Raw genomic sequence first — 18,569 nt, 5'->3', positions numbered from 1 at the left:
TATTTATATCTACTTCAATTTCTTCTGCTCTGTTAAAAAGTCGGCTGACAGTCCTAAACACGTCGAATTTTTGTTCTGTTAATTTCTCGCCATCAAATTTAATCTTTTCATCAAGACGGGTTCATTGGGAGGCAAGATATAAAAAAAAATATTAGAATTTTAATATTGCTTGCGAGCTCAATTAAATCATCTTGATGTCCTTTAAACTACTTTTCCTTGTCGGAGTTTAGAAATTTAGAGCCTGTAACGTTTGTTATAATAGCGGAACTGAAGGACGTTCGCGCTAATTGTTTCTGCGCATTCTTACCGCGCACGCAAATTCACACGCCACGTCATGTACGAGAGCGCGCGCTTAGAAAAAAAAATGAACTTTGCCTGGATTTAATGATCTTGGACGTTCGGTGACCCTTATTTTTCTTTTGATGGATCATTTCATCTACCGATTTTCTACGTTTAGCGAAAAAGGAAGAAAATTCGAAGAAATTCGAAGTTTTGTTTTTTACGGAACTCGAATCTTAAGGTATTGAAGTTTTATTTTGACAAGCACTGTTACTGTAAGTTTAAAGCTCGTTTTCTCAAAACGAGTTATTTTCGCCTTCTAGAAAAGATATCTTGAGAAGGATTTATTCAATTGAGCTAAAATTTTCAGGATTTGTTATTTTTAGTACGTTCTGTGGGATAAGCATAGAACTTTCCATCCAGTGCATTCTGTCAAAGTTATGCATTGAAACGTATGCTAGATTTTCTGTATCAGATTTAACTGGTCATCATTTCACGTGCTTTTAACTTTTCAAAAATCTCTAAGCTTATCCCAGCAAGCTGTTTGTCTTCTTTTGTAAAATGTAAAAATTATTCCTTTTGATCAGGTCTAGTAGGAGTTATCTTTTCTCAAGTAAGCCCTGGCATTCCCCAGCAGGTGGCAGATTTGGTGTCAGGTTACAATACAGTTATAGGGTACACAAATATTTTTTTCATAATCTTTGCTCTTTGAGCTTTTTAAGAATGTATACTTTGCCATGGTTTGGAGTTAACTCTTAGCCACGAAAAAATGTTTGAAACATGGTGTGTTTTTAAGTGTTTTTAGGTTAAGTCCTACCTTAACCCAACCGGGAGCCTGCTCGCAGGCTACAAGTGAACGGATAATTTGAATAACGATAGCCAATTTACTTGTTCCAAGATATCTTTAGGCCACTTGGTTCTACATGAGTTGATAACCACTGAATATAATGAGTAATGACTCTAGAGACGATTTAATGAAATGCAAACTGTGAAGGTAAGTGTGAGGGATTCATGAGATGTGGGCTGTGTAGGAAATTAATACCACGAAAGCTGTGTAGGTATATGTGGGAGATTAACGAGATGCAGGCTGTGTAGGTATATGTGGGAGATTACTGAGATGTAGGCTGTGTAGGTGTATGTGAGGGATTAATGAGATGTAGGCTATGTAGGTATATGTGGGGGATTAATGAGATGTAGGCTGTGTAGGTATACATAGGGGATTCATGAGATGTAGGCCGTGTAGGTTTGTGTAGGAGATTAATGAGATGTAGGCTGTGTAGGTAGGTATATGTGGGGGATTAATGAGATGTAGACTGTGTAGGTATGTGTAGGGAATTAATGAGATGTAGGCTGTGTAGGTATATGTGGGGCATTGAGATGTAGGCTGTGTAGGTATGTGTAGGGAATTAATGAGATGTAGGCTGTGTAGGTATATGTGGGGGATTATTGAGATGTAGGCTGTGTAGGTATATGTGGGGGATTGATGAGATGTAGACTGTGTAGGTATATGTGGGGGATTGATGAGATGTAGGCTGTGTATTGGTGAACCCAAGGTAGATTTTGACCACTATGCCGTGGTTTTGTTGAGTTGTAATGGCAGCATAAATCGAAAGTGATCACCACTAAAATCAAACAAAATGTGTTGGATGTAATCTTGGCTATATCTATCCCCTCCCCCACCTGCTGACACCATAATACAACCTCATTGATAGTCTTCTGTATTCCTTTTGAGAAAGAAAAAGGTGAAAATATTCATGTAACAAATATATCTGTATTTATCTTAATACTAATGTATTTATCACGTATCCTATTTCATATATTCAATGTAAATCGGAACATAATAAAAAGCTAATACCAGTCGGCTATTTTGCTCTTTTATCTAGTTTATTTGTATATTTGGCTCTTTAGGAATATATGCCAAGGCCGGGACGTTTCCCTCCATATAATTAGACGGGGTGGGAGGGATGAGCTTAATTGCATCTCAGTGTAGAAAACCTCTTTCAAAAACAAACATTTTTATTCGGTAAATAAGCTACAGTATTTTTAAATATACAGTTAGCGGAAGGACGCTAATATGTAAATATCGCTCTATAGTACATACGTAATGATGCCGTTTTGAAATAGCTATGATGAAAGTTCATGGTACTTTCACAACTGCAACCGGTTGGAATTCGTCTAAAAAATGGAGCAACGTTGGCTTTCCTAGCGTGGATTTTATAACAAAAATATCTGTAAATTTAGTTAAACCTGTGTGTCAGTCAGCTGTTTTTAAAATTAATAATTTAACTGACATCTTTAAAAAGATTTCTCAAAACTGTAGACAGTTCCTTCCACACTTCACGAGAATATTTTATGGTTGACATAACTCAACTACTAATTTTAACTACCTAGATTTATTTATTGCATATTTATTACTCCGCCTTGTCCATTACAGCAGGAAATGTCACGATTTTTAGTTCTTTCCCGTAGTCGCACACAACGGTAGTGTTATCACACACGTTCACGTAACGCACGAACACGGATGTGTCATCATCTCCCAGAAGAACGGTTTTCACGCGTCTACCGGTCAAGACGTCCCAAACTGAGATGTGTCCCTGCGGGTTAAAAACCTTGCCGAGTGAGGTAAATAATAAATGGCATAGATGCATACCATCAGGAAATTATTGGTAAAAAAGGCTACTCTATAAAACTGAGACTGCCAATACAATGTGACACACCATTTTGTCTCTGCAATTCTACGTTGTTTATATTTGCACTAGCTTGTATTAGATACAGTCTTTACGATACAAAGCGTAGCAAGGCAGACCAGATCCTAAACTTTTTCAAAGTATCTCCAATAGTCATAGGACAACTTCCGAGTTACCTTATGCCTCTCTTTCAAAACGAGGCCTCGCGCAAAACCTTTCCTATGAAAACGAGTTTGATTTGCATGAAAAAGAAACACATTTCCATATGAATGGTTTCGCACGAAGTCTCGTTTTGACGCAGAGGCAAACGGCAACTCAGAAATGGCCAATTAGATCTCGTCTTTCACTCGTGAAAGTAGACCGTGCACTCGTAACTGAACTGGAACATCAAACGGTCAACCTTAAGTAAATCTTGGTAGGGCTGAGAGAAGGGGAAGAGATTGGAGGAGAGGAGATGGGAGAGGAAGGCAAAGTAAAGTAAAGCAGAGCAGAGCAATGTGGAAGAAAGCCAAGGGGAGAAGAGCGGAGGAGAGCAGATGCCAAGCCAAGGTTATTAACATCTAGATTCCCCGCACAATGTCAACACATTGTCAGTAAACAGGTGACGAGAATAACGAAAATCATCAATATGACATATGGTCTTGATGAACCATGAAATTCTCAGAACTAACTTTACATAAACAGTACTGGTAATCAGTAAGGAGAATCACTACTTCGACATTGGGATGAGAGGATTATAAACTAACAAAACACAGACGGACCAACCTGACCACCAGTGATAAACAACGTTCGTGATAACATGGCTACATTGGAGCAGAGATCTGGAAACTGGAAAGAAAACAACATTTTCATTAACATTTTACATTTTCCCGCGCTTGGCACCAGTTCCTTGTTTTCGCGCGCTTCACATTGGTTTCATATTTTCCTGCACTAGGCGCTGTCTGTAAGTTTCTTCTCCGAGTTTATAAATGGTTTACGTTTTCCCACACTCGGCAACTGTTACGTGTTTTCTCGCACCTGTCCAGGCCTCAAATTTTTGCTTTGATTCTTATTCTCTGTGTTCTTTGTGTTTGCTTTGAGCGACCAAAAACTTTGCTTACCTGCTTCAGACGGTGCAAACACTCGCCGCGCGCTCTGTCCCAGATGCACAGCACACTCTCCAGACTCACACTGAGTAAGTGTTCAGCCGTACACGTGACCGCAGTGACGGACTTCACGTGACCTCGCAGGTGCTGCAGACATTCACCGCTGACCACATCCCAAACACGCACACCACCATTGGCAGCACCGCTGACCACTTGTCGGTTATTGGTCTACGATGAGAAATTGTAAGTTCTGTAATTAAGCAAAAACTATGGCCAAATAGGTTGTCTTTAGGTGGAGGTGTGCTAACCACGTGCTTGTCTCGTGATACCCCATAGATAGGGTCACTCTATTTCAGCTACTAGAAACATCTTCGAGCTGATACTACGAGGTCAACGTGCAGATATTCCTTAAACAAAGCAAGATCTGACATCTTTTCTTTACTGAAAACGAGTTTGAACGTACAATCGTGTGATTTTTCACCGTGACTAAGAAATGCAAGTTTTTAATTCAAATTTCATAAATACTTTTAGTTAGGGTCCGGGTCAAACGTCGACTGACTTCACGTAAGTCCATGTAATAAAAATAAACTAAAGATATTGTTGTAAATTGTTACCGCTCAATTGCATTACGTCATGTTCGATCTTGTACTTACACCTTACCTTGTCTACAGAAAGACAAGAAATGCTGTCTGCATGGCCGTGTAACGTGTAAACACAAACACACTCGTCTGTTCGAAACACCTGGAAAAAAAGACAACACAAGCGTGAAGTTGGGTAAGATGAATTTGTTATCCAGCAGTTTCACCGTCTTGCACATTAGCCATTTTAATGACACGAAAGATTATTGTTCACTTTTCACTTTTGCATATCTCAGATGATAAAATTTCCATTAAAAAGACATTTCGTAAGACTCACTAAAGACGTACATGTATTATAAAGTTTAAGTTATCAACACAACACAGGGTCAATTAACCTTAAGTGTTCTGTCATGACTTCCAGTAATGACCCTTCCTTCCATGACGCCCAAGGCACAGATGGGTTTGTGGTGAGCTCTCAGTTTGTGACTTATCCTACACAGCGGGGACTCCTGTGAAGTGTACGCGTGTGAACCGTTGACGCTGATTGGAGTAGAATCTTCAGCGTGCATTGCACCTGGGACAGCATTTGAGTGGCTACTACTCTTTCGGGTAATCCTTGGTGAAGATCGTTTTATTGGAGAACTTTCCAGTAAGGGTGTGTTTAAACTGGGCCTGCAGGGGACCCCAAGGCTAAGAAACTCTAAAGATCCATCCAAGCGAGCCACGACGATTTGAGGACTAATGGAGAGAAACAAAAGCAAAGTAATTGATTGGTTCACTCGCTCGTTCGTTCGTTCGATCGCTCTCTCGTTCGTTTGCTCGCTCTTTCGTCTGTTCGTTCGTTCGTTCGTTCGTGCGTTCGGTCGCTCCATCGCTCGTTTCTTTGTTTACTGACTTTTTGTGATTGTCAAACGTTTTTTGTTTTAGAAATATATAACAGAATATGGTAGGTACATTTGTTCCGTCCTTACCTCCCCAGTAAAAAGCTGAGTTTCGTCACGCCGATGTTGCCATCACGTGACACGTAGACTTGTGCGCCAGACAACACACTCCAAATCTGACAAAACACACATGTACAAGTAATATAAAGAGGAATTGTTGCACAGATTATCACTCTACTTGCGTTGTCAACAACTCAAAGTTCTACCACTAAGCTTCAGTGCTTCATCTTTCGAATTGTATCTCTAGCAAACATTCAACCTGGAAAAAGAACTAGATAAAATTGTTCACACACTAAGAACACATTAATCACATAATACCTCGACAGCGCCGTCACTGCAGCCAGTCACCAAAAAATCACCCTTACAATCAACACACCACACCGAGGCTCCAGTAGCTCGGTTGTTATGGAAACTGTCAGTCTGGGCGTACGCCTGTTCATCACATGACCCCTCTGAGCTGGACAACCATCCTGCGTCTTCTTCATCGGTGCTTGACCACGAGCTAGTGAAAGAACCTCTAGAACTAACCCTGGGAGACCACGTGGGTATGTCCATTCCATTAGTGTACTTACTGAAGTCATAACCTGTGGACTTTGGACTACCACCAGACACGAATGACTCATCTAGCGAACAGCTGTTATTCACAACAGCGATTTCCGCAGGGTTTGATTCAGATTTTGGTGAGAGCGGTATTCCATTGCTCACTTCTGTGCCGTTCTCATCCGTACTGCACAGCTGAGGCGGCGTGCATTCCGAGTCTGACACGTGACCGGGGATGACTCGCGCAATAGTGCTAGGAAGGTTCTCCAAGAACCTCTGAGTTGTGTAGCCGCTGTCCGCACCCAAACTGCGCCTGTGTTTCAGCTTCTTTTGTTTTGTCTTTCGCTTGAGCGGCATGTCTGAATGAACAGTGCTGTAGAAACAATCACATAAGTTTGTGACACGCGTTTACTCCACTTGTAAGTCGGACCCCCGCCCCGCCCTCGCTTCCAATAAAAAAGGAATAAAAAGAAAAGAAACAAAGAAAACATCAAAGAAAGAAAACTAAACGAAGAAAGGACAGGAGAAAGCGAGAAAATAGGTTATTCTTTCCTTCTGCTTGCTTTTGCTTTGACAGAAAGAGACAAAGAAGGAAAGGAACAAAGAGAAAAGGAAAGAGGCAAAGAAAAGAAAGAAAGTCACAAGACAAGCAAACTAACCTTTTTCTGTGAATTACTCTTAAACAATCTCCGGTGGCAATGTCCCAAACACAAATTTGTCCGCTTAAACAAACACTGACGATGTACGATACAGTGCACTTCAAATGCTCCACGTTCTGCAAAGAAACAACAAAAACAAAATAAATGCTGCAATCAAGACAGTCCAAAATATGCCTCGCCAAGAAAGCTAAGAATATATCAGAACAGCTCTCAGCAAATGGCATGGCAGGAAAATATTCGGATTTGAGGAAGAATAAGCAAGGATACAAGTTTGACGTCAACTAAAAGAAAATGTTTCCTACTGACAAAGGATTTAGTTGTCCACTTGTAGTAAGGTGTGGAAAGTTTTAAATTAGAGATTGAATAAGGGTTGAATTTCATTTGGTAGGCTTCAGAACTGAAAACCAAAAGCAGCAGAGAACGAAACTCTTGCTAAGGAATGACATGCATATTGCAAGAAACATGCCATCATGATCAAAAGCACATTTTTCTCTGCAAGCCATACCAACCTGAGCGTGCCCTCTTAGGCTGATGGGAACGCTCTCCACCAGAGTATCACATCGGTGCCCTTTTCCCCTCCTTCCACGTCCTGACCTGGGGTTCACTTGAAGATCATTCAGAAATTTACAGACAAAGAAGAGAATAATCATGACGACTACACCAAGTACCACACAGGACAAGGCGTTGTGATAGTACTTGGGATCTCGGCCCGAGGCCGTCTCCTGTCCATGCCCCAGAGGATGGTCAATTTTTACCGTCCCCTCCACTGAAGGGAAGTCCGGGTTACTCGCCAACAGTTGGTCGCCATCTTGAGGCATATCCGGAACGAAAATGTCTGTATCGATGTTAATGCCCAGATGAACAGGCGGCAAAACTGTCACATACCTTTGAACGATACCTCAAGTTCAGTATTCCAAACTTATAATCATTTATTTACCGTGACAATTGTTCCTTAAAAATAATTATATATAATATATAACTTATTAATTCACTCTTATAGGAGGCTGAAATTATAATAACTTTATTTACCCTCGGCAGTGTTTATAGCACAAAGCAGGGCTCGAAATTGCGACTAACTGGTCGCCAATGCGACCAAAAATTGAGCCCTGGCGACTAAATTTTCAGAACTGGTCGCCAGCTGGCGACTCGCGTTTTGTCCGATAACTAAAGAAAACCACGACACAACTTTTGTTTTTAAATCTTTATATTAGGAAATCACCTTTCCGTCCCCAGTAAAACAATGTCTGAATATTACAAGATAATCGAAAAAATTGAATGCATTTCGACACGTCGATACTCGTTCACGGCGCGCCATATTGTTTCAGCGGCTTCTTCCGAAACTGGGATCGCAGGCGCACTTCCACACCCTGTTCTTTTCGTTTGCCGCGAAAATGGCGGTAGATACCAATCGGTTGAAGGAATTACGTGTGTTTTTACGTGCGGGGAATGAAAATTCAGCCAAAAGGTTAATCCAAACTTAAGACAAAATAAAGAACGGCATTTCGAAGAAGTAGCAACGGGAAAATACGCAAGGACCCGTGTTTGTCTCACAATGCAAACCACGGACTTAAAACGTATTATGCTTCGCTTCATTTAAAATGACTAAGGAGACAACCATCACCTTCGGACCAGAGACATATCACCTGAGAACAACTAATTGTTATTCGTGTTGTTTCTAATTGTTTTCGCTCTTCAATCGTGACTTTTCTTGCATGCAAAGTAACGTATGAAATCGTGTTCTTGTGTAAGTTATATATAAAATACGTGTAAGTTGGCGACCAAACTTTACGATCTGGCGACCAAAAATTTTTCCGTTAGTCGCCAGCTGGCTCCCGAATGAAAAAGTTAATTTCGAGCCCTGCAAAGGCTAGTGGAGCCGAGCAAACAACTGAAACAAATAATTCAAATTGAACATCACATTGTTATAAAGAAACCCACCAGGTCGGGGCAACCCAGTTGGCTATTTACAAGCGTGACCGAGCATTTCAAGACAGGGCTACCGTGAAACAACTCCAGGTAGTGGTCAGTCCGACGCGCTGATGACTGGGCCACGCTGCCTCCGTTGGATAATTGTATAGTTGTAATTATTATTATCTGCCCTGAAGGGTGACATTGAAGTTAGAAGCGGTAAATTTACCTGCCAAGAAGGCTGATATTGTAGTAATTTAACAGCTGGGGCCAGTGCCGTTGATAAAGACCTTTCCACAACTCAACAGACGGAGGTTTGATGGGAAACTCTGATCTCCTCGTTCTTGCAGATTCTCTCGCACTTTTCCATCTTGACTGATTGCTACTGTCCTCTACTCCCTGGGTAAATCTGATTTTACTGTCTTCAAACTTTGAGCTGGAATTCGCCATGTTCGCATTTTCAGCTGCTTTGTCAGAGTTCTTCTGATTTTCGGATGTGTCCAGAGATTCCGAACCAGGGTAGCTCAAGATGTAGATAAAATAGAAAAAGACACATACCTGGAGGACAAAACAGAGGAACAAAAAATGACACAAATACTAGTTTAAAAGTACTCTTTAACGTCACTGCATTAGCACCAACTCTTAGTATCTGGCATACATGCCAGAACAAAAGGTCTCCGTAGGGCTACCCCTGTTTGGAAGATGTCTAAAACTGGATTTGAAAATTCAATACTGATGAAGGGAGCAAAGAAAACAAATTTTCAGGCTTGCGCAAACTCTCACTATGATGTACTAGCCCGAAAATCATTCTCGCTAGTAGCCCACAATTAAAGTTCGTCTCTTACGCTGTTTCTGTAATTTGAATTTCTTGGAAATTTTCCCCAACAAACTTCACTTGCCCATAGGGCAAGTGATGGATAAAATCCAGTACGAGTAGCCCGACTGCAAACTCCACTAGCCCCATGCTATTGGACGCGACTTTTTGTGCACGCTGTGGTGGCGCATGCAAATCAGTACAGCAACTCTGACTGCTGTGTTTTCAATTTCCGCACGATAGTAACCATCAATCAAAGGCACTACATGAATATAGCTACATGTTCCTCATCAAAAGAAACTCAGACAAATCTCGAGCGTGAAAGAACTAAGTACGCCAAGTCAAAACACCTGTTTACATCATAACATAACACCCGACACACACACATGATTTAAGAATGTTTTTTTCCTACCATGAGAGCTTTTTGTACTATTCTTGTTCTTGCCCAAAAGTAAGCAAAATTAAGCCTCTTGGGTAGTTTCTTGGGTAGAACTGGGCACTCCCTTGGGGGAGTACTCTGAGTATTCAGTTTAAACGGTGGCAGAGGTGGCAGCAGGCCAAAGAACCGCACTGGCTGAGGGGAATGAGGGGATTGAGGAGGACTGGGCACGGGTGATGGTGGCCTTTGAGCTGATGTTGGTGAAGTTCCTGGTTATGAGAAAAAGCACAAACAAAATGAAGTCCAGGATTATTTTTACTAACTTCTCAAACTCATTAACAGGTCATGAAGTTTAAACAAAGGACATCATGACTGTGACCGTGTTTGTATACATGATCTTAATTTAAGTATAGATTTTTACGATTTTATTTCTCTGTTTTCTCCTTAGTTTTAGTTTCAATTGAGAAGATTGTCAAAATACTCCACTGCATGTCGTATTTTCAACTCTCTTCTTAATGTTTGGAAATAATTATGGTCAAACATGACCTTTCCTGTTTGATATATTGCTTAAAAAGCACATAATTACCTGATTGTAAAATAAATGCAAGATGTTTTCTAGGGAAGTTTCGAGAACTGAGTGAAGAGTACACACTAATAACCAAAAGTTGACATAATGCACTGAAAGAACATTGTCAATACTACTTTTCATTACCTTTCTGTGACTTATTTGATTGACTCCTTTCTCTGACCTGAATGGGCTGCCTTTGAAGATCTGAAAGCTGAAAAATGGATTGTGTCACTCTTTTCATATTACACGTACATTACACTAAAAGCAGTCTGGAGAGTGCTTAGAGCGTTCCACTCTGACCACTAAGCTGGAGTTGTTTTGTGGTAGACCCTAGTTCAACTCCTTGGTAATGCTTGTAAATAGCCAACTGGTCTACCTCCAGGTAGTTACCAGGTTTTTTTTTAAGCCTGATATGTTTTTTCTTTCAATTTAAGTAGCATGCCTGAGAACTAGTTAGGTGTAACCAGGTGCATTGACCCCTAGAAACACTTAATGTTTAAGAACGTTTTTTTTTTTCAGTTTACTTCTACGTACATCACTGAACGTTGTTAATTTGGATTTGCCTCCCCCGCCCCACTAAAAGAATCAACTTACCGATTTTCAGGGCTTTATATGCCAGCGACTGTCTTGAAAAGCCCAGCCTCACCATACTTTTGTTTCTACGACTCAACTGTGACTTTATTTTAAATTTTGCAACTTGTTCTCGTCTTTGATCCATCTCTAGTATTAAACAGAGTTTTGCAGTTTCCAGTACGTAGGCACACCACATGTGCAAAGCCTGGATTTCTTTAGCTTTTGCATGCAATGCGGGCCTATCACATTAGACTTATTCACTGTATGGCATTGTTAGCCCTTGTAAGAGTATTTACATAAAACAAAATGATCACAGTCTAAGTACCTCCATTCTCCTTATGTCAATAGAGAGAACTGTCACAAACAGTACCATCTGAAGAAAGATGTCTGAGAGCAGGCAAACCATGGCAAAGACACAAAACTCCTGAAAAAAGGACACACATAGGAAGATTACATCGGTTAGATCTTTTCTGTTAAGTTTGAAGAACAAAATTCTTCTACTTAAATTGCATAACAACATGGATTTGTAATGGTGCAATGCTCAATATCGTGCCAAAAGTTTTAATGTGCTAGTTTCAGATGATTTTCTTATATTTCCTCACGTGTCTCCTTGTTTAAAATACTGTGTGAAAGGAGGGACAGGAAAAGGAGAACAGGAAAAGGGGAACTGGCAAAAAGGAAAGTAGGAAAAGAGAAATTGAAGGGGAAAGGGGAAAGGAAATGAGGGGAATATGAAATGAGAAGAAGGGAAACAGGGGGAAAGAGCTTTGAATAGAATAAACAGCAAAGATCAATAATATTGAGAGAATGTTCACACCTGTATAGCTGGTACGAACGTGATGTAGCCACATAACAAAACAGCCATTTCTGTACACAGATTTTTGATGATATACCAGCCTTCCTTGCTTAATCCTAGAATATCATAAACCATTAATGCCATCAGTGACCACAGCCAATGCAAAGTTTAGTTGAATATATATTGGAAATAGTAAGTATCACATAAAATCTCCCTGGCCTGTTTGTGTGTTTGTCTGCTGTTGGTCTGGTGGGTGGGTGGGTTGGTGTGTCAGCCAAAAGATGGTGGGTTGCTCAGTTGGTTAGTTGGTCAGGGGGTCATGTTGAAATGTTATGCAATGCTATCATGCAAGAGAAGGCTACAGCACAGTAAATTCCAGTATCAATTTATTAGCAATAATGCATCATTTTGCTTGAGATGGAAATACCTTGTGCAACTCTTATCTTGACCTCGAGATCCACTGGTGTTGATACCACTGACTTTGTTATCACAAGAATATTTTCCACACCAACCACAATAACGAGATAAGGAAATATTTCACTGAAAAACCAAGATATGAAAAAGGTCTTCTGATGGTTATTTTTTACAGGGTTCATTCAACTGAAAACTTACAACATTGCTGCATGGTTATTTTTATGTACATGTATTATATAAAGCTCACAGAACGTTTGAGCCTTCTTGTTGTTCAATTGGTGGTCTTTACAACTTACAGTTAACTCTAGTAAAAACTAAGCACATTACATGTGAACTGTTAGAGTTACAGTAAGAGACCATAAACACTCAACTTTTTTGTACTTTTGTCGACTATAGAATGAAGGCTCACTATATAATGTACAATATTGGGATGAAGAAACCAAGTATTCAAGGTTCGAGTGTCCTTATTGTAATGAAATTTCTTTCAATTACTATTCAGTCATGTATTGCTGTTTCTTCTCTTGTTATACAGCCCAATGCCTCACAATTGGCATGGGCCATAAAAAGGAGAACAAACTCAGTCCATACACAACTTCTGGTGTGTAGATCGGACAAGGTTACTGAGGTGTATATTAACTGACTTTTTGGACTCACTGGTATCTCACCTGCTATCCAGAGTGGTAACAAGACCAAAGAATGAGCATAATCCAGCAGCCATGACCAGAGATGCGATCACTGAGATGACAGCACTAAATGCCAATCCCCACTTGCTCTTAACCATCTCTATCTTACCTGCATAGACAAACATTCCTTTTATTTAAAGTTCTCAAGGAAAGGCAAATACCTCGCAATGCAATCTGATGTTTGGGTTAGCATGTACATTGTACCACTTAATTATTATACATGACAAAAAAAGTTCCTGGAAAGGGGGTGGTAACCTGCGTTCTACTAGGACACCATCCACATCCAGATAAAAAAAAGAAAAACAAGACAATAACTAGATTTCAACTTACCAACAGAAAATGCCAAGTAAAGAAACACAATAAAGTATGTTACACAGAGCGGAGCAAGTTCAATTAGCTCTCTATGTTCACCCTTTAAAGCAAAAGAGAAAACAGAAGATTATTTTAAATAAGAGATTTCAACAGGAACTCTTCAGGTGCAAATTAAAGAAAAAAACAGACCACTAACTATATAAAAATACTGAAATTAATTACTCTGTTGCACGTGCCAGAGTATGGCCCTATTCTCCCAGAGGAGAGAAGGAATTGAGTCAGTCAACTAGCAGAGTACTACTTAAATGAATGATTTTATCAGGGAAATATAAAGAATTTTTCCAGCATGTATACCTTGTAATAGATATGTACTACACTATTCTTGTTAATACCCTCATCCTTTTCAGTTGGGGAGGCCAGAGGAAATTCTTTCTTTAACTGATTACTCAGTTCATCTATATACCTGCAGTACAAGAATCAAGTAAAAATGTTCAGATCAAAGACAGCGTGTTCAATATTTTGGAAATTGAAGGAAAGCAAGTATGAAAATTCCTGCTGGATGGCTAAATGCTAGCACATTTACTACAAGATGGGCATACATGTACAATGTATCTTGCCCACATGGGACTGTATTCTGCCAAATCCTGCAGGGAAAATCATTATGGTGTTCTCTATGCTCTTTGGTCAACATGACTGGCTAATTCATGTTTGGTATGATTATGGACCGCGATTGCATCTCCATAAATAAACAAAAACGGATGAGCCTATTATCCAACCTACTGACTTCATACCTGGTCAATAACCCACAATAATAGTGATCCTTTGCGAGGCCCCTTAAGCTGGAGATTGCTGGAGATTGCTGGAAATTTCTGGAGATTTCAAACCTTGATTGAGTTAAAAATGTTTACATTAAGTTTACCTTGGGTCATGTGATGACAGAACTAGTGTAACTCCATACTGTATGACATGATGTGGTCCCTCTGGGATACTGGGATAGATCCCAGTCTGTTTGAGTGGCAAGCCAAGTATGAATTCTGTTGACAACATTGATAACCCTAAAAAGGAAGCAAAATCATGCAAACTGCAAATCATGAAAAATCCAAAAAGAGGTGGACTGGCAAATTAGACATGCTTTGAAAAGTTTGCCAACGTCATGCATTGCAATTGCATTAATTAGGCATGAATTCGCATTTAAGCTACATTGTGTATTAACAATGAAACACAAACCAATGTTAAAAGCAGTCCCACGTCGATCAAGATACAAATCGTCCAGAACAGAGGCATCTTGTTCAAACCTGCAACACAACCATGAATCAATTACCAGTCAAAAACAAATGTTCAAGTAAAATTGTTCCAACCACTTTCACATGGACACTGTCTTTTCAGTGGTATCTATAGACAAATTTTGGCTCCCTAAGGACCTGACCATTTCTTTTATTACTGGAAAAAATTAACTCTTTAATATAGCCGCCCAATAGCCAGATTTTGTAAGTTACAATAGGTTATCAGAGGAAAAAAAAAAGAAAAAAAAATGTCATTACAGATTTTCAAATGATGATGCTTGGGCTTAACACAAAAACAACAAAACTCCCAACAAATTCAAAGTTACAAGTAAGTAGCACTTGCCCTCTTGACCAGGCATGTTTTAAACAATTCTTTTGGATAAGGTCTAGTTGTTAACACATTTTTGCTAGTCACTTTTCCAAATGGGATCATTGTACTAAATACCTTCAAAATTAACTTCCCATCAGTCAGGAGGGCGGAGTGGAGTAAGACCCTCTGCTACAAGCTCTGATATATTTCTGTGTTCTGTCCAGTAAAGCTGAACTGAGTTAAATTATTTTTGTCCCCAGCATAAACTCAATTCTCACCTTTTTATATTTCTGTCCCATAGATTAGCTGGTGACAGAAGGAGACATCCTTTAGATGGGAGATATCGTTGATCAGTCATAATACCAAGACCTGAAAGTGGTGCTGCATTGGAACCCAAATCCACTTTTAAACAAACGTCACTGAGCTCCACTGTGTGTCTCCTTGTAAACAAGATGAATAAATCATGTTAAAACAATAAATATCCTTAAATAATTAGTAAATACAAGCTGCTCTCAAGATCTGAATTACTAAGCATTTGCTGCAGTTAATTAACCAATTATTGCCCATAATTTTACATAGCATTGAAGAAGCAAGTGTCACTTTATCAAAGGACAGGCTATAGTGGAGTTTGAACAGCCAAGTGGCTTCTTATTGTATTAAATTTAAACAGTTCTGGGTATTGTAATTTTAATAGCTTATTTATGTTCAATTATGAAATTCTGCAGTATTCAGGAAGCTAATTTGCAACCTTTCTCTATAAGTAACTGTCCTTGTTATGGGGTAGAATACATACCCATGCTGATACTGGAAATCTGTGATGAACTTTGTGATTTGAAAGGCAGGTTTTAGTGCTTCTTTTATGACCATGTTACTCTGAAGGTGAGGCCTCCAAGGACTTACATGTGCCACCAGAATAAACTGCTGTATGTATAATACTGGATCACCTACAAACTGAAAAAAAAAGTTTACTCAGGCAACAATGAAATAAAAAAAGAAAAGAAAACACAAGCAATAAATAGGAGAACCACCACAGAGAAGGAAGGCAGCGTGCAAACCCCAGCCTCCCTCCCCATTTTTGGACTTGCCCTTTATAGGCAAGCTGTGACTTATGATTACTAGCCTGAAAGTCATTCTCACTAGCCCCCCAAATTTCATCTCTTTACATTACTTCTGTAATTTGAATTTCCTCAAAAATTTTGCTAAGGAAATTCACTGGCCTGTCGGACAAGTGAAGGGCAGGATCCACCGGCCCCTGGTAATTGGACATGACTTTCTTTGCATACACTTCAAGTGGGGAGTCTTGAAAGTAAACTGGAAGGAGTTCCAAAAGCTCTTCTGAGAGGTAGGTACATGAATGGATAATTTCCGGAACAGTGCAACAACAAATATACAAGAAATATTAAACATGTTTGTTCTGTACCCATCTTGGAATGGTGCTGCCATTTCCCTGTAAAATCCTCGGTGCACTTCCTTTACTGTCAGCTACAGATACTCCAGATGAACTCAGCGTGATCCATTCTATAGCTGCTGAACCTCCAAACAGTGGTACAGACAGAAGAGGAGCACTAATGGAATCACAATAACAGTGGTAAACACTGAAGTCAGTTTAACCACTACTCTGTCAAGTCTGCATCAGGCCAATGGCCCATACATGCACAGTTCAAGCTTATTCTCGGTATGCACATGATGTCATCATTTTCAAAAATCCAACCCTATAGAGCCACCATTGAAGTTATTATCCAACATCAGGCATTAGAGGAGGTAAACTTAATTTATAGCTGTTAACAACTTTTCAGCTCAATAGCTTGCGTGACAAAGCTATGAATGCGTTTGTTGAAAAATATATACTTATCTCCCGATTTTTAGCCTTTCTAGAAGTTTAATGTATTAGGAAAAGTGCTTATTTAAATGCTTGCTTGATCAGTTCTGATAATCAGTCACCTAGATAGCCAGAGTAAGTTCCATATGTTTACTCTGTTTTCCAGCCATCATGTTGGTGTACCATGGAGGTACACCAACATGATGGCTCCATACTGGGCTCTATAAATTTGTGCAAAATATTTCGAAGAACATTTGAAGTTTAGGAAAAAGAACAGAGCTAAAACTTGGAGAAGTGTCTTTTTTATTTATCTCCTATAACATCATAATTTCTTATCTTTATACACTGAATGGTTTTTAAATTATTTTTTATTGCATGACAGCACAACACAACACGATCTGGATTCCAACGTGCTAACTATGAGGCCACTGCACCTTCACCACTCCGTAATATGAGAGTTCTGATAATGACCTGACTTAGCACCTGGGACACCAACTCAATAGTGAGAACTCAAGGCAGAGGGTGTTTACCTCAGTTGAAATCCTACATTTGATCATAATTTGTTGTAGATGTTATAGGATCAAGCAAGATCCCTTAGGATCGTAATCAGGAATGGGACCTCAATTAGCATCCTAAGTACAGGATTGCACATGTATAGGATCCTGTTAAGATTCTCAGTACAAGATCTTATTACATGTAATATTGGCTCTCGCACAGGACCTTATGGTCAATTGATTTTTCCACGGTTGCATGTGATCCTTGTCTTGAAAATTAATATCTTACATAAATATTTCTATACCGATTTCAAAGCCAGATTTGGTATAAATTATTGCCTTTTCTTTTAGTGTTTCATCAATTTTTGGTACAGTACGGGAATTGAAGGGAATCACCACTATTATGAAAGTCAAATTCGTTAATTCCATAAATTGATTGTGATCGGTCCTCTCACCTGCAAGTTATAATTACCAGTGCTGCGAAGCATAGCACTAACTTTGGATGTGTGGCACAGAACAGTCCATGCTCATAACACAGACGGGAAATCAAATCGGCTCCGCTTTTTATCTCCTCGACAACTTCGGGTTCTTTGGTGGTGACAGTAGTTCCGCTTTCCATTGTAATTCCATTTGCGCTCATACTCACGTCTGTAGCTTTGAGAAGTTTCGTACTTCTGTCCTCATGAACGATCTACGCCCTTTGCGTCCTTTACTCAACCGTTTCCAGAGTTTATCTTTTCACTGAATTAAAATGGCCATGCTCAATTGCCACGATGTTTTCGTGGGGATCACGAGGACCACGTTTTCCACAGGAGTGTCAATTTGTTGGTTCGAGTCTTGCCCAAGTTTGGAAAGATCACGGAATAAGGAGCGTATCACTTCAATCCACAAATGCTGACACTCCTCTCTCCTATCCGTTTGCTGCCATTGCGCTATGCTGCTTGTGATATAACGAACAAAAATAAAGTGGCTACAAACTGTTCAAGTCTAAAATTGGTTTCGACGCCATTTTTGTCTTCTCCCAGGCGCATGACCGTGATTTAGGATAGAGCGTGGGCTCAAAAACAAATGGCGGGAAAACGATCAAAGCTTCGGTATAAATGATACTGTATGTAAGGGGGTCTTATACTCTCAGATATAAATTTTTCTCCAGAAAACCATTTTTTTGGAACATGAAGATTCAACATCCCTGTCCATTTGTAAATCGTATTTTGAAACGATTTTCCTCTAATTACTCCTGAATTTACGTTTAAATTAAGAAATCTGAACACTTCTAGATATATTTCAACATAGCAACACCCATAGCAACCATTGTTTACAGTCTAAAAGTACTCACAAAATGGATTCAATTCAGTACATTTTAATGATACTTTACACAAACGCTTTAAAGATGTGTAGTTATGAGAATTTTGCATCATGGTTCTGAACATTATTTCTTCTACCATCT

The 18,569-nt window shown here is 39.5% G+C and overlaps 1 protein-coding gene across 2 annotated transcripts; it reads right to left on the bottom strand.

The window, feature by feature from the left end:
- Positions 1-2,277: 2,277 nt before the first annotated feature.
- On the bottom strand, positions 2,278-18,132 carry LOC145488424 (sterol regulatory element-binding protein cleavage-activating protein-like). Of its 2 annotated transcripts, none has more exons than XM_081467290.1 (24): positions 17,578-18,132; positions 16,230-16,374; positions 15,603-15,760; positions 15,088-15,249; positions 14,444-14,511; positions 14,136-14,271; positions 13,571-13,679; positions 13,235-13,316; positions 12,887-13,013; positions 12,235-12,347; positions 11,829-11,923; positions 11,337-11,435; positions 10,583-10,649; positions 9,904-10,139; positions 8,907-9,235; positions 7,279-7,654; positions 6,770-6,885; positions 5,889-6,483; positions 5,601-5,686; positions 5,025-5,367; positions 4,712-4,792; positions 4,067-4,279; positions 3,732-3,794; positions 2,278-2,873 (listed from the first exon to the last, which is right to left on the bottom strand). In XM_081467290.1, exons 1-24 carry the CDS (start codon positions 17,760-17,762, stop codon positions 2,691-2,693), a joined length of 4,167 nt encoding a protein of 1,388 aa, XP_081323416.1. In that variant the 5' UTR covers positions 17,763-18,132; the 3' UTR covers positions 2,278-2,690. The 2 variants fall into 2 exon arrangements, with proteins under 2 accessions (XP_081323416.1, XP_081323417.1); XM_081467291.1 differs by having other exon boundaries at positions 15,088-15,246.
- Between the last annotated feature and the right edge of the window lie 437 nt (positions 18,133-18,569).

This window comes from Orbicella franksi, chromosome 5, assembly GCF_964199315.1.
Source record: "Orbicella franksi chromosome 5, jaOrbFran1.1, whole genome shotgun sequence".
Taxonomy (NCBI): Eukaryota; Metazoa; Cnidaria; class Anthozoa; order Scleractinia; family Merulinidae; genus Orbicella; species Orbicella franksi.
Note: the sequence above shows the minus strand (reverse complement) of the source record. Positions and strands in the feature narration are given on the sequence as shown.